The sequence below is a fragment of the Myodes glareolus genome, chromosome 21 (assembly GCF_982192425.1).
Source record: "Myodes glareolus chromosome 21, mMyoGla1.1, whole genome shotgun sequence".
Lineage (NCBI taxonomy): Eukaryota > Metazoa > Chordata > Mammalia > Rodentia > Cricetidae > Myodes > Myodes glareolus.
The window spans coordinates 47,956,627-47,972,868 of NC_142046.1; the positions used below are offsets into that span (position 1 = coordinate 47,956,627).

At 36.9% G+C, this 16,242-nt stretch overlaps 1 protein-coding gene and 1 long non-coding RNA gene across 3 annotated transcripts in view; one reads left to right on the plus strand and one right to left on the minus strand.

Moving 5' to 3' along the window:
- Positions 1 to 16,242, plus strand: part of LOC148118722 (uncharacterized) — a 90,902-nt gene that overhangs the window by 38,945 nt on the left and 35,715 nt on the right. The gene's annotated exons all lie outside the window — the stretch shown is intronic.
- Positions 1 to 16,242, minus strand: part of Scn9a (sodium voltage-gated channel alpha subunit 9) — a 142,595-nt gene that overhangs the window by 10,181 nt on the left and 116,172 nt on the right. For both annotated transcript variants that reach the window (XM_087900030.1, XM_087900029.1), the window contains exons 19-24: positions 11,749 to 11,903; positions 9,981 to 10,154; positions 6,207 to 6,329; positions 2,337 to 2,618; positions 1,574 to 1,627; positions 635 to 772 (exon numbers count right to left, since the gene is read on the minus strand). In XM_087900030.1, the coding sequence (XP_087756156.1) occupies positions 635 to 772; positions 1,574 to 1,627; positions 2,337 to 2,618; positions 6,207 to 6,329; positions 9,981 to 10,154; positions 11,749 to 11,903 (926 nt within the window). The remainder of the gene's footprint in view (positions 1 to 634; positions 773 to 1,573; positions 1,628 to 2,336; positions 2,619 to 6,206; positions 6,330 to 9,980; positions 10,155 to 11,748; positions 11,904 to 16,242) is intronic.

Genomic DNA, 16,242 nt, shown 5'->3' on the forward strand with positions numbered 1-16,242 from the left:
GACTGGCAGGAGTGGTGGATCCTCCTCTAGAGGCCTAGAGGAGAGCAGGACCCCTCTACTGCTTTGATTTTGTTCTTTAAACCTGTAGGGGAAGAAACCACTGTTGTTCTGAGTCCTACTCTTCGTGGCATTTTATTATGACAGTCGAAAGGAACTACAGCTGTTATGTGGATTAATGAGCTAAAAAGCTCAGGAGATTGATTGATATGCACACTCAGGGGATCTTACTTTCATTAGCTATATTGTTTCTCATGCTACAACATAGGTGACCTCACCTTAGCAGCTACATCACATGTGATGGCCACCTATGCGCCATCTTAAAACACCACAGAACAATGGCTAGCAGGAGAAAAGGGTACTTCCAAAATAAATAAAACTACTTTGAAAATAGCTCTCTGGTTTGAATTAGTGATCGATTTAGTGTTCAGTCCTTTATAGGCAACACCAGAGAAACAGAATAATTAATGCTATGTTTACTGCTATGACAGAAAACTTTTACACAATAAAATGATAGGATTGTGCATATATGGAATTGAATGTTTGACCAATACTTTGAAAAATAAAATGTAAAGTAACCAATTAACTTTGAGTTAATTCTTTTCAGGGCAATGAAGGAAACACTTAAAATACTTATCTTCTTTTTCTGTTGGTTGAAATTGTCTATGATGACACCAATGAACAGATTCAAAGTGAAGAACGATCCAAAGATGATAAAGATGACAAAATAAATATACATGTAGAGGTTGTATTCATATTTCGGCTGCTCATTTACCTATGGAAAAAGTCAATAGCACGTTGACAATAAAATTTATTATTTCTGCTCTCACATGTGTTGACAAGGTAATTCTAAGACTGCTATTCTAGAAAGAGTGTTTCAGAAGCGTTGGTAAAACTTCGTAGAATCACTGTTAAATATTTATTCAGTAATAGCAAGTGTTTGATAGATACTTATTCTGTATAGTCACACAATCTTAAAGTGATTTATAAAAGATATGATCATATGCAGAGTTTAATCTCAGTCTAATAAGACTAGTCATCAGCTAAATGATGGAAAGAATACTCCTAATTTCCAAATTCATATTAATTTATTATATTTCTATTGGTTATAAACATGCCTACTGGAGTTCAGGAACATAAACTAGCCAATAATCTTTAAGGTTTATTAGATAAGGTTTTATTTCAATGTGCTTCAAAATATAAAAACCGTAAAAGTTATTCTGATAAACTTGTGTTTGCTGTCCATTAGATACCACTAGCCTATGCTAAGTGCTGATTGGTGAATCCTCACGACATACCCATGAGCGAGGCACTGGATTATTTCATTTTCACAGCAGATTAAACCAAGACTCAGACAGTGAAAGTACATTGCTCAGAGTTGGTTGAAGAATTTGCGAAATGTAGTGGATCCAGAATTTACATTAATGCTAATCTCGACATGTTATACTTCTAACCACTCGACTGCAGCAGGGTGGCAGCTTTTCGTTATATTTGTGCATACCCATAGCATGAATGAGAGCTGTGGTTGAAAATATACTGAGTTAAACTAAAAAAATTAAAATTGATCAATACTTACATTAACAGAGTCAACAGCTGCATACATAATATCCATCCAGCCTTTAAATGTTGCCTGTAAGTACATTTATAGAACTTTAGTGTGGAGCCCAGACTCTAAAGTAATTATAAATAGGGCTATGTCTATTTAGTCTTACAATATTTACTAGTAGTTTCAAATTAGTTTTGTTCTATTTTAAAATACCAATTTTACGTAACAAACACTGCGACTTTTTAAATCAGAGTATCACGTTTGTTTATTTCAGATGCAAAAGCCGTGCTAAAACAGGTATAATTTTTAAAAAGAAGGTCATTATCTAAACTTTTTTCCTAATTAAACATTTACAAATTGTTACAATTTTTATAAATATTATGAATTTTGCATATGAACTTCTACTTTCCAAAAGTGAAGCAGAATGTTATCGTTAGGGCAAGAAACAATTTATCTCCATTTTTCAAGGCTTGTCTGTGAAAAGACTCATTCCCTTCTCATTCCCTTGTAAGAAAAACATAGAAGTCCCACAATGGCTACATGGAGGTTAATATTGTGGTGATGCAGTGATGTAGGTTGAAGACAAAACAAACTGTCAATACTGAATTAACACAAGTCCAATTCAAGAAATCTGTGCTCTTTAGCCATGCTTAAAGGCAACATACTCTAAAAGAAAAGCAGATCTATTGGAAAAATCGCATGGCATCTTAATTTCTACCTAGCAACATATCTATCTAAGCAATGATTGACAGCCTCCACTCTGCACCAAGCATTCATGAGAAGAATCACTTACAACTTGAAGCAGAGACAGGTAGCCAAGCCCAACGTTATCAAAGTTCACTTTCAGATTTTTCCATCGGACATTTCCACTGACATTCATGAGGGCAAAGCACTCAGAACGGTTTGCAACCTGAGCTGCGGGAAATCGTGAGCCATCCGTAGTGTTAACGCACTCATAGAACTTGCCAGCAAACAGATTGACTCCCATGATGCTAAATATTAGCCAGAAGATAAGACATACAAGAAGCACGTTCATGATGGAAGGGATTGCTCCGATGAGTGCATTGACCACCACCTGATACCAGAGAAAAAGGAAAGACTAGTTAAGATCAGGAGAAAATGTCAAACAGACATCAGTACAAAATTCAAGGTCGAAGACCAAGCAATAACAAATCTATTGAAACAGCTGATAAAGGCTAGGAGTGTGCCCAGCAGCATGAGGTGTGTCCTAAGCCCTGGGGGTTTTGATTTACCAGTTTCATGATTAATAAACACCATTAAAGCTACTAGCATAAACAGAAGAGTAAATGGCCAAAAATGACAGTGCGCTTCAAATAAAAAAAAATAAATAAAACCTTTAGAACCTGATGCTGACAAGACAAAGTCGTGAATCTACACACTTCAGAAAAGAGAAATATAGACATTAACGGGAAAAATTTATGAAATGTGTATTTACAGTCTCATGACCCTGGAATAATCAGTCTTCAGAAGCCCACTCTTCTATATAGTGAAGTTGCTGGATTGTATTACATTGGGTGAAGTATAGGAGTCCTTTGGTTGTTTGCCCTCTTTACATTGTGATGATTCTACAAGATGAAGGCAATTCTCTTGTAGTTATTTTTCTAACTCTAAAAATGACTCCTATGCAAGTGCCTGCCCAAGTATAGAGCGTGCTGGCCTCAGTGGAAACAACACGCGCTGTGGCTTTCCTTCCTCCTTTCTTCTCTGCTGCTCCGCACCCCTGACTTTGCTGAGGATCCAGTGAGTTCCCTGCTTCATTTTTTTTTCTGTACCACAGCTTCTGGAGTAGTTCTTCTCTCTCTCCCTGGGTTTTCATAGTCATTGCATCCTTCAGAAATCTGTCTTTCTTCTCACCCTTCAGCTCTCATCCATGTTTGAGCATGAACGATGTAGAGCCAGTTTATGGGTGTTTGCGTTTCAGTTTAACGTGTTAAGCAGGGCCTCAAGAAACTTCCAAATGGAAACACATTGAGGGTCTCTGACTATCTGTGAATGAGTCTAAAATAGAGATAGGAAAATATTCTTAAATTTCTGTAGCTAGTATGGGTTCCATGCCTTTGTAGCCATCTGTCGTACAGAAACAAAAGGTCCTGCTCTGCTTCCATAGAACCTTTCTTCATAGCAACAGTCAGGGGACTGATGGTGACTTCCTGACCCCTCAACTGGAGCAGTAAGAATGACTGTGGGGAGATTCCAGAGAGAGAGATGTGGTGATGAGTAACCACGTTACTCCTCACTTTATCAGATATGACTGTATAGGCGGTCTCCAAACAGGCTCAGAAGAACAGGACTAGAGTGGTATTTAGGGTAGCCAGCTTCTCATCAGACTTACAGCCCCATCTTCATTTCCCCTCTTCTCCCTACTGTGCCTATCACAGCGCACCTTACAGCCCTTAGCCCCAAAGGCTTACATACCCAACTCTTTCTATCAAACTTACAGGATCCGCTGATAGTCATGGCTCTGCAATGTTACCACATTTTGAGAACTTTCTTAAACTGTCACAGGCAGACAAGCGCCTATGTAGTACAACGGGAGGTACCACAAAATGCTGTTTCCCTGGCCTGGGTCGATTTACTTGCTGATGGGAAGGTGAGGTCTGTTTACCATTACAGTCGTCATTTTTACCAGCACAATAATGGATGTTACTGTGTGCATTTATAGGATGATGGGAAAGGAACAGAGCCTCAGCACGCTGAGGAAACTACATCCAAATCTTTCAATTGTATTGTTTCCTTTCTTCCCCCAAAGTGACACTATTGCTTGAGGAAATACTTCTGTTTTTAGGGCAAACATAAATAAATATTTGGATTCTGTAATATGTTAAAATATTTTGAATTAGATCAACCTACCTTAATAAAAATGAGCAAAAAACACTAGTAGTACCACCAACAAAAACACCCTGTAAATCGTAGCCTGGCTTTATCAGCAAATGAAATAGTTTTTAGGCATAAACATGTTTTTGGCTTATAGAGAAACAATAGACATTGCTCAAATCCATGGGCCAATAAATAAAACACAACATTCTACTAATGCTCAAAAGAATAACTTAGAATTAGGAATACTAACACCATCTATGTTCATAAAATGAAGTTGGAGTTTTGCATTCCTATGGTGTTTTGCTTATGGATTCTTTTCAATTTCTGACCTGTCATAAACTTGGGAATCGTCAACTGTATGCATGAGCTAGCAAAAGATTAGAGTACTACTTAGACAAGCAGAGCTATCAATCTAAAAGCTGAAGGTCAGAACGTTCTTTTATGCTCACATGAGTTTGGATAAATACAGAATATACAATTAGGCAGGCTGAGTGAACCTAGAGTGTACCATGGGAGGCTGCATGTGTTGTGTGCACATGAGTGCACATACATGCACTGACTATCAATGATCCAGATTCTAATGAAAGTGAGACATGTCTTCTACCTCGGAGCTATCTCTCTAGTTTTTGTTTCTCTGAGATGTGATCTCACTACATGGCCTAGGCTAGTCTCTCAATCATGACCTTCTGTTCTCAGTTTTGAAAGTAGCCAGGCAGACTAAGTTAGAAGTCTGCATTTCTGAAAATTCCCAGGCAATGCTGACAGCTTATCAGTATTCAAATATCTAAAATACATGTTCCAGACTGGTCTCCATGTTAAGTTACTCTGAGGTTGCAAGTAGAGAAGCAAATGAGTAAAATATGATGGGAGTGTTGAGTATGTAGTTATAGGTGAGAGGATGCTTAAGTATTTTTTGCGTTGAACAGATGAGGTAAATTCAAATGCAATTTAATGGTGAGGTGCTTGTATTGATGCTGTGCTGTCTACTATACTCAAGTTGGTGAGTTAGGGATGAAAATGAGATAAAAAGCACTCCAAGGTGAACGAACAATATAGGCTGAGGAATCAGGCATAAATCTGAAGAAGAAGAAATTAAAGAATAGCAAGAAATAATGACTTGAGCTATATGCAAAAAAAAATAGAGGCATTGTCCTGTATGAGTGTTAGGAAGAAGTTCCTGGTTTAATACAACCCTTAAAACCAGGCTGACTGTAGTTACTGCCTCTATCACTTTGTTTCTAGGGAATTAGTCTCTTCTGGAGCTATTATGCAGCATATTGCCAATGAACTAAACTCTTAGATTTCTTTGAATGTAATTTTGATACAATTCCACTGAATTTGAATCATCATTACTTTGAGCATGAAATTGGATATGATGGCTAATGTTACTTTACCCGCTTATCCTTTCTTATGCTCCATGACTAAGGTTGTTCCTTTATCAAAAATCAATTGGATATCTGATGAGGCAAATCATTTGGTGTATATAGGAGAAATAGTATCAGGACTACTTGTGGTCTCATCATTTAACTCTAGCATAGAAAAATTTCCATATTAAAAGAAGAAAGGCCACTTATTAGGATCATGTAATTTTCTATGTATATTACATAAAGGAAGAATTATAGTATCATTTATTACTTTGTTAATTAGTAGGCACTGTAAAATTCTATGTGTAATTACTAGATATAAACATATTGCGTATATTATGTATATGTACACCTATGTATTCAGTGATAGTCTACAATAACTACACACTAATTTTAGAAGTACTCCAAGCTATACTTAAACAATAAGGATTTTACAATAAGGAGTTTAGCATTTTTCTTACCCTCATTCCTTCAAATCTAGACAAGGCTCTCAGGGGTCTTAGAGCCCTCAGTGTCCTCAGGGATTTAATGGGGCCAAGGTCTGAGTAGCCAAGAGTGTTGGCTACTAAAGTAACCAGAGATACCTGCAAAAAAAATGACATCCTCAGTAACTATTTCAGTGAAGAGACAAAACACAGACATGAAAATTCAATTCTAAATCACACCAAGAGAAAGAAAACAGAAGAATGCAATTGTTCTTATAAAATTATCTAGTCAGCACACTCCTGCTAGGTAGGGAAGAAAATTTTAAAAGAAAATAGATCTTATGGAAGGTTCAGCAAAAGAGGAAATAATAGAAGGAAGAAAAGCTAATTACCACACCTACATAGAAACAACAACACAACTTTGTGTTTCATAATTACTGGTTACCTATTTGTTTATTAAATCAGAGAATTTAATTACAGCAACCAATGAATTGTCTATTAAAATGAAACCAATGGCAAACTTAAGTGTGCTTCCAAGGCTGTAATAAAAATATTTTAAAGGCTTAAATGAAGAGATGGTTCAGTGGTTAAGAGCAGTGACTGCTCTTCCAGAGGTCCTGAGTTCAATTCCCAGCAATCACATGGTGGCTCACAACCATCTGTAATGAGGTCTGCTGCCCTCTTCTGGCCTGCAGGCATACCCATAGACAGAATATTGTATACATAATAAATAAATAAATATTAAAAAAATAAAGGCTTCAATGGATTTAAACATGAGTATAATCTGTATTTGGAAACCACCTGAAGGTTCATGATGGAGGTGGACACAGTTTTAAAACAATATTGCTTTTCACCTTCAGTTTATCAGGACTGTCACCAAAGGTCAATCTGTAATAATTTATGGGAAGAATTTTGAGCTACATTGAAGATAGGATATGGCTACATGGTTCACTGCTTAACAATAAACATACATTTATAATAATTTCATCATGTTAGGTCTAGCAGCTATGATGGCCACCCTATTGGAATAGGTAATATTTCTTTTCTTGTATTATCTTAAAAGAAAGAACACTTGCAGAAAAGAAATCAACATTCATTTCGGAACAGAGCATTGAGTTCTTCCATGAATTGAAATCTGTAACTCTAGTGCATTCATTTTCTGAGTAATTTTCATTTATTATTTACTGCAAGGGGCACTGTGTCTAAGAGCAAAGCAAGTCTTAAACACAGCTAATATAATGTCAGAGGCACAGTATTTCTAGAGGATTGGAATCAGGTCAATTTCTATTTAATTGTTTAGAGAGTAAAACTTCATTGCTTAGAAGTTAACGACCGCTGCTTGAAACAGGTAAAGTGCTCTGTGGAACTCATGTCCTCGTGTATTCACTTTGGAATAGCTCACTAAATGGAGCATACATTTTTAATATCCTATAGCTAGTAGGACCTATTATTCCTCACTCCTAAATTGATTCTGTCTTGCATGCTCATTATTACCCATCTAAGGAGAAAGGTATGCTCTCTTTTTCATAAAAGAAGATTCTAAAATTATTACTTAACACTTGAAATATATAATGAAATAGTAGAATGGTTCTTTAAGCTGGTGTTAAATGTTCTGATAGTGAATACTGATAAACTCGCAGAACACTGCACTCCATTCAACACCTGGGAATACATGTCTGTCCTCCCACAATTTTTTAGAAAAGATTTTCTTTATTTTTTGAAATTATAATAGTTAGATCGTTTTACCCTTCCCTTTTTTACCTCCAAACCCTCTCACATTGATAAAGCAGTCTGCCTTCATCTTAGGCTTGAAAGCCATCTCATAGTAAAAACAAACCAGATTCATTTCTATTTATGATTAAATCTGTTTCTCAAATCTGCTTTTTGTAACCATAATGACAAATGGCTCTGTACTGCGTGTTCTAGGAAAGAGCAACCATACCTTTGTTTCAAAGGTTATTATGACTTTCTCTTGTTATGATTACCCTGTATGACCATCTTACAAGAATTTCTTTGTTTCAGGACGTTGTTATGTTCTGTTCCTGCACTATCACCTGTTTGTCTGCCATATCCGCCATTTATAAACTCAAACACCTGGACTTTAAAAAGTCTTTATCTTACCAGTGTCCCATGAAAATCTTTTTAGCTCCACTTTTAGGGAGAGACAGCCCATGTACACGAAGAAAGAAGCTTGCCTTAATTAATTGTTTGCTTTAATTAATTTGGTCATGATGATGATTTAGGTCAGTGGTCTTTTTACTTGCATCTGTGGGAATAACGATATACCCCTCCTCACTCTGTTCAAATGTATGGCCTCTTTTTCTGTTGATTGTTGTTACATAAATCTCTCTCTCTCTCTCTCTCTCTCTCTCTCTCTCTCTCTGTGTGTGTGTGTGTGTGTGTGTGTGAAAGAGAGAGAGAGAGAGAGAGAGAGAGAGAGAGAGATATGCGTGTGTATATTCCTAAATACATAAAGTTGTAGGAATATCAGAAAGTACACCAGAGAGTTTTACTAACATGACTGCCTAAACTTATGAGTTGAACAAAGACAACAATCAGAGACACACTAACATGGACTGTAGCAGGAGGAGTGCTGGAAATTCAAGAACCCTCCACCCTACACAAAGAACTACAGGCAATTAAGGAGATGGCAAAGGGTGGGGAGTAATTAGCATACATGTGTCTAGAACTGTCAACAAATAAGGAAGCAATGACAGAAACTCACCATCTCCTTCTCTATGTTTCTGTGCTGAATATTGAAACTAGTGCCTCACACGTGGTAGGCAGACACCCTATAATTGAGTCCTGTCCCCAGCCCCCAAATCATTTTGTCCTACATTAAAAATAACATGTAAAAAAAGTATTCTTAAGCTTTTTCCAATATGCAAGTCCTAAAATATTCTCTGAACTTATCTAAGTAGTGTTGACTTCTCCCCTCTGCTGCCCTTCTGGCGGGGTGGTAGCTCAATGTTTGAGAGAAGAACAAGAATGACTCATTTTTATTTTCTTCATCAATGTGACTGAGATGAACATTCCCTAGCCTTTCTTTCCATCTAACACAAAGTCAGACTTAACCCTAACTTCTTACCTAAATTTCAGCTAGTATGTCAGATAGCTTGACTATCTCCCCTTCATCTCTGGATTTTATGTTGTGAAAATTAGTGTCTTTTCTCCCCTAGAAACACTCACCTGCCTTGTTCTGTTCCTTCCTCTCAAAGATTCTCTGATCTCCATTTTATTTGTTAAATATTAACCAGAATGATATTCAAATCATGCATATTTTAAAGAAAATTATTTCTGCTTAAATTATGTGTAGACTTTTAATCACATGTATGTCTGTTCACCATGTGTGTTTCATGTCTGTTTACCATGTATGTTAAGTACCAAAAGAGTATATCAGAGTGCCTGTGACAGGAATTGCAGAATGTTGTGAGAAAACATACAAAGGCTAGAAATCATTACTGGATGCCCTGGAAGAGAAGCCAGTGTTCTTAACCCTTGAGCTATCTTCTCTCTAGGTTCAAATCATGTATGTTTCTAAAATAACATTTTTTTTTAATTTTGGGAAACATATGAAAAGATAGGTTACAAGCATTTGATGGAGTAGTATGGAAGAGAAGTTACATTGGTTGAAAGATTAATGCGCTATTCATCACAGATATGTTTCTGTGAGCTACATTAATATTCTTAAAAACATAAATGCTGGCCTAAAAGTAAAATAAGATGGCAAGATGATAACATAGAAAGGCATCAGTGAAAACAGAACATTTAGAATAAACCATCCTTTACAATTTATTCTAAAATACTTACATCAACAATTAAGAAGTCCAGCCAACACCAGGCATTGGTGAAATATGTCTTATAGCCATAGGCCACCCATTTTAGAAGCATCTCCAAAATGAAGATGTAGGTGAATATCTTGTCAGCATACTCCAAAATAATCTTAATGGTCTTTTTCTTTTCAATGTATATGTCTTCAAAAGCCTGTGGAAACATCATTAAAATTTTAACTCCTGTCCAGTCTAAAATTTATGTTTCACTAGAGAAGGAGGAAATGTAATTCTGGTGGACACATCACAGAAAACAATCGTGTGAAAGCAGTTCGGCTACTTGACCCTAGCTTGCAGCTACTGCAGAACATGTGGTTCTGACATTCTTTTCATTGTTGCCAAAGGCAAAGGGACTGCAAAAGAATGTAATTACATATTGCAAGTAATTCTCTGAAGAATCATGGTCTCTAAGACCCAAGGGTTCTTACTTCACCTTTTTCCATTCAAATGGAAAGAATCCTGATTCTTTTAGACCGCATTCAAGGCTCAGCTCTCTTGCAAACCATTGTATTCCTCCACACTGCACACCCACTCCAAAGGGTTAGGAACCTCCTTTTTTTTTTCTCTTTTCTTTGCCATGCAAGTAGCATTTACACTCTACAAGAACTTTTAAATAAGTGGAATGACAAAGTAGTCATAGCCCTAAGTTCTTTGGGAAATAATTAAAATTGATTTAAAGAGTGAGCTAATGGAGGTATTTAAAATGGCTACTTATTGAAATAGATCTGAATTACTAGAGTTTTCTCTATCATGTGAAAGCACCAGCCACTTTGTTGGAAAAAAAAAAAAACGAGAGCTATATAACATAACTTTGGTGATTAACATCATATTACCTGTCCATGGTCATGGACTTGATCCATTCTTCTCCTCTCATCCACCCCCTCAAAAAAATTTGATACTTTAAAAACCATCCTTAGCACATTCTTTTTTCAACTACTGACAGCAATATTGAAGCAGACTGAGGAACTAGGACAGATAGAATGGGCCGATCTGCTAAGATGTACAACACTGGCTCATGTTGTGAAAGTCAGCAGGCTTGAAGTGTGTGTGTGTGTGTGTAGTTTAGCTCTCAAAGTTTTTCTGTGTCTTTCGCTCAGTCCTGAGAGCTTATACAAGCCTCCTAATCAGAAACCATAACTTGAAAACATGACAAGGAAGGGGTTTGGTGCCAAAGAAGAAGTGTGCTCTTAGAATTGGGGTACAGGTTCATTGTGAGGGGCAGCGAGTCTCAGCGATGAGACAAAATGCTCTGCTTGGAAAGACCTCACTGTGACTGGTCTCAGAATCAAGACAGGACTCAGACAGATGCAAGGTCTCAACATCCAGGGACAACTCTGTGGATGCAGAAGCATAAAGGCAAGGAAGGATTTGGGATTTAGGTGTCATGATTAGTTATTTCAGGTCCTACTTCCATTTTCTTTTAGGTATATTCTCATCTGCTGGGTTAAAGAGAAAGTGGTTTGGAAGTAAAAACCTTGACATTTGCTATATTTGAGATACGAAGAAACATTTTTAACTCTGTATTTAGTTTTCTTCTTTGTTAAGTGAGGAAAATTTTATAGAAACTAAATCTTAAGTCAGTGACCATATATATAGTCATTGGACAATAAAATGCTAAGAAAGAAATGTGAATGAACCATGTACACCAAAGTCTAAGGATTAATTTTCAGCAAAGCTTGCCATACTTACTTTTCCTTTTTGTGTATAAAGATAATCGTTTATGTGAATCCAAAGAGTAGCCGACCTACCAGGGCTCCGCTGCTGAGCAGGATCATGAGAACGATAAAGCTTTCGAACCAGCTGTGTTCAACTATCCTGTAGCAGGTCTTCCTGATGGTCCACCAGACTTTCCCTTTCCCAGAGTCTACATTCACTTGGCAGCATGGAAATCTCCTTACACAACCTGGAAAGAAAGACATGCGTAGAACACCCTGATGCTCAGCGTCAGAGCTTGAAATACATTGCTAAGGAGAAAGACTCTCCCACAATCACATCATTTCTACATTTTAATGTCTCAAGATACCACCTTCTCTCATTTTCTAACTTTGACGTCCTTGTTTAGCATCTGCAAATTCTCTTTGACTTGGAATATATTGTCCCCTGTGCTTTTCTGACTTCTTGGTTTCTCCCATACCGTTTAGATCTTTTAATGGAGAAATTTGTGATTGAACGGAACAAGCCTAACACTGGAGCAAAATTAATTTCGAGGCTTTTGTTGCTTACAGAAAATGTAATTCAACATGATCCTATTCCTCAGCTTAAAACTTTTTGAGGGACTGGGAGTGTGGTTGAATTGGTATGGTGTTTACATAGCAAGCGTGAAGCTGTGTTTGGTCCCGAGAACTGCATGCAAACAGGCTGCGGTGGTGAGCCTGCACACATGCAAACAGGCTGCGGTGGTGAGCCTGCACACATGCAACCCCTGCATAAGGATAGGAGGCTGAATGACATCCTTGATAATATGGGATTTGATGCTAGCCTGGTGTACATGAAAACCTGACTCAACAGCAAAAGTAAACACAAACACAAAACATTTTGAAAAAAAAAAAAGGTATTCTGAAAAAATACTGAGAAAAGTTAACGGGAAGTCTTTAAAGTAAAATAAAAAAGCAAACGTCATTAGAAGATACAGCTAAATATATTTTAATCTATTCTAAGGTAAAAAATAACTTACTTGGGACTCATATTAAATTACCTTGCTATGAGAAATGGAGAGCAATTTTTTATTGATTTTTATTGAGCTCTACATTTTTCTCTGCTGAGAGCAATTTTATTTAAAATATTTGGGCTTGTTTATTTGTTTTTCCATCAAGTGTTTTAATGTGTCTTTGTATATACTTTCTTTTCCCTAGGATTTTGATCTTAGGTAGGTTAAATAGACACAGAAGTTAATGAAATAAATGGATAAACATCTAACATCAGACATGTAGATGTCAGTTTTGGAAGAATAGAAGAAGTCCACATAACCTGGCTTGTGTTTTGAAAAAGAGATTGTAAGAGGTTTGCTGGAAGAGTCAGAAGCCCAAAGTGAATTAAGATACCAGTAGGATAAAGAGTTTAGTTGCAATAAAAGCAAAAGCTTGGAAGTAGACCTCCTGCAAAAGTGCAGTAAGCAGTTATTTGGGGGAATTATAACAGCTCACAATTATGAAAGTGATATTCTTAGAGACTCAAGTGAAAGATACATGGTGAGAGAAATTGGGCAGATTGTTAAGCAGTTTTATTCTGCCTTAGAGAATTAGATCATGTGGTACAGAGGTTGAGGAGCAAGTGATGGACTATAAGGAAGGAATGATAGACATTTAATTAGATATCCTCAACACTGTGTGCTGCTAGTAAGTGGAAGGGACACCAAAAGTCATCTTTCTTATAGGTTCTAATGCACTAAGTATCCTTGTCAAGGGGAAAGAACAAGAAACTAAAACAGCGAGAGATTCAAGATGTCTAAATGCCCCTCGACCGAAGAATGGGTAAGGAAAATGTGGTACATCTACACAATGGTGTACTATGCAGCAGAAAAAAAGTGACATCTTGCATTTTGCCATAAAATGGATGGAGCTAGAGATCATTATTTTGAGTGAGGTAAGCCAGACACAGAAAGACAATTATCACATGAACTCACTCATAAGTGTGTTTTAAACATAAAGCAAAGAAAACCAGCTTACAAACCACAATCCCAGAGAAGTTAGACAACAATGAGGACACTAAGAGAGACATACATAGATCTAATCTACATGGGAAGTAGAAAAAGACAAGATCTCCTGAGTAAATTGAGACCATGGGGATCTTGGGGGAGGGTTGAAGAGGGAAGGAGAGAGGCAGGGAGGGGAGCAGAGATAAATGTAGAGCTCAATAAAAATAAAAAAAAATTGTCTTTTACCACTAGCTGGATTTAGTGATGAATGTCAGGAATGAAATGAAGGTCATAAAAATAAGGGCTGCCCTGTTAGTTGATCAGTTAGAGATGGCCAATAAAACTTCGAAATATAGGTGTATGGTAAATGTTTAAAGTATGAATCGAAAGGTCAGAGGGGAAATGTGGAGCAGAAATCATTAGCACATGAATACTAGAGGTCAGAACCATTTCATGAGATCACAGAAAATATTTAAGAACAGATCATATGTGTCGTTTGTGACAGTACCACTAAGGGTCAGGACTCAGAGGTGTGCCAGAACCACACTGGCTCACAATAATTCCCTGTGGAACTGAACTTTTAAAATGTGCTGTTCAAAGTCACTGTTATTAGAGATCAAGGTATATAAACTTAGAATTCAAAACTTTCTTTAAGGAGCAAGTGTTAAGAGTCTGTCCCTTCCTAATTATTGTTTTCCATCGCATATTCATGAGGCTGCATGTGGCTCTTCCTTTTGAATGGTGCAATGTACCATCCCGTGTGGCTTCTGTGTATCTTACACTCTGCAAGGTCACAGTGGTTGGAAACCAGCCTGGCAGAAACCTTCATACAATGAAAATCATCATAGGTGTGTTTGTGTGTGTGTGTGTGTGTGTGTGTGTGTGTGTGTGTGTGCATATAAGAAAATGATGGGGGGGCGTGTTAGTGAAGTAGCTAAAAGTGAGTGTATGTTGTATTCATGGCGATTAATTGTGGACAGTATAAGTCTCCAAGAAATGGTTTCTCATTGTTCAACCTCCATAATGTGGCTAGTAAAAATTGCTCAAATCATTAATGCAGGAGTGAAATTATGCTTCTTTCAGCAACTAATGTAAATGAAGACACTGAGTGGTCCTCATGAACTATATTTGCTCATCAATTGCAATTGTAGGCAGTTGGCAAAATTCAACAACAGCATTCTGTAAGACACAGTTACACATGTGTGATAAAGTAAGTTAAATAGTGTTATTTGTCATTTTTCTACTCATTGATATCAGAAATTCTTATATTAAAATGCTGTGTGCATGCACACCTTTATTCTCTTGGCCAACCAGCTGTTAAGCATTGATCTGAATACTGCTGGACCAGTGGAAGGAGGAAATAGATTGGGTGTGCCAAGTGGTGTTCATGGAAAGCCAAGAGGCCACAGTGGAGAGGTGATGGCTAGGCGAATGTAAGTCTGAATGAAAGGGGTCAGAAACATCATTATTCCAAAGTTTAAAATTTTATTAAAATGTTCAAGTTGATAAAAAAATAAATAAATAACCAGAGTTATTTTAAAGACAAGAATTGTTGGAGGAGAAGGTTAACCATAATAAAGAGTTGGGTTTGTTGGATGCCTTTTTGCCAGTCTTAAAATTGAAAGAAACATTGTTTTTTTTTTTATAACTACAGAAATAAAAAACACTGCATTGTAATTAGAAAAGTAAGGAAAGTTTTGCCTGAGGTAAAGCCTCACAAAGACTGCCCCTAGGGTATATCATGCCCCAGAGATTTTTCTTTATTTGAGGCAGGAGTGCTCAGTCGCCTGCCCGACTTTCATGCAAAGGCAAATCCCCAGGGACTTCCAACCTTGCTGGTTAGTAAGGCCATCACCTCTTCTCTTTAGAATGACTATCAATTAAACGTAAACACAACAGCATCTCTAAACAGTCTAATGAGTCCCAGAGCATCAAGTCTTTGTCTTTTGGGGGGTTCATTAGTCAGCTTTCGTGATATATTACATAAAGTCTAAGCTGGGTTTCATCATGTTAAACCAATGATCCCCGATAACAAAGAAACTATCCAAAGACAGATGGCCCAAGAATATTACAGCATGATCAATACGATCAATTTAAAACTGATTAGGAAAAGAAGGTCTTTAATACGCTCATCCAAAATGCCTACTTGTTTTAAAACAAATGTTTCGTTCATAATATCCTCTCAAAATAAAGAAAATAAAAGACTGAATGGGTGGCCCATTCTATATTAAAGTGAGAATTGGTAATTAGTTATCTGTACAAAGAGCTGATGAGCTGAGAATATTTTAAAAAGAAGATAAATTGGCTCCACCTCCCAAATTAGCAGAAAACCCATGATTTTTTAAAAAAGAAGTTACACATTAACTCAGATTCTGATGACATAATTTACTAATTGAATAACTCCAAAGGAGTACAGTATAGAAGCAAGTACAACCATAAATTATGTCATACCCATTATTATTTGGTTGGTCATACTCATAATTAATTGATTCTAAGACATTAAGGACAGTGAATAGCATCATGACACCTAAGGAAGGAGGAGAAAGCCTTGAGTTATAAAGTTATAAAGCCACACATAGAACTAATGAAAGACATGACATAAGAAGAA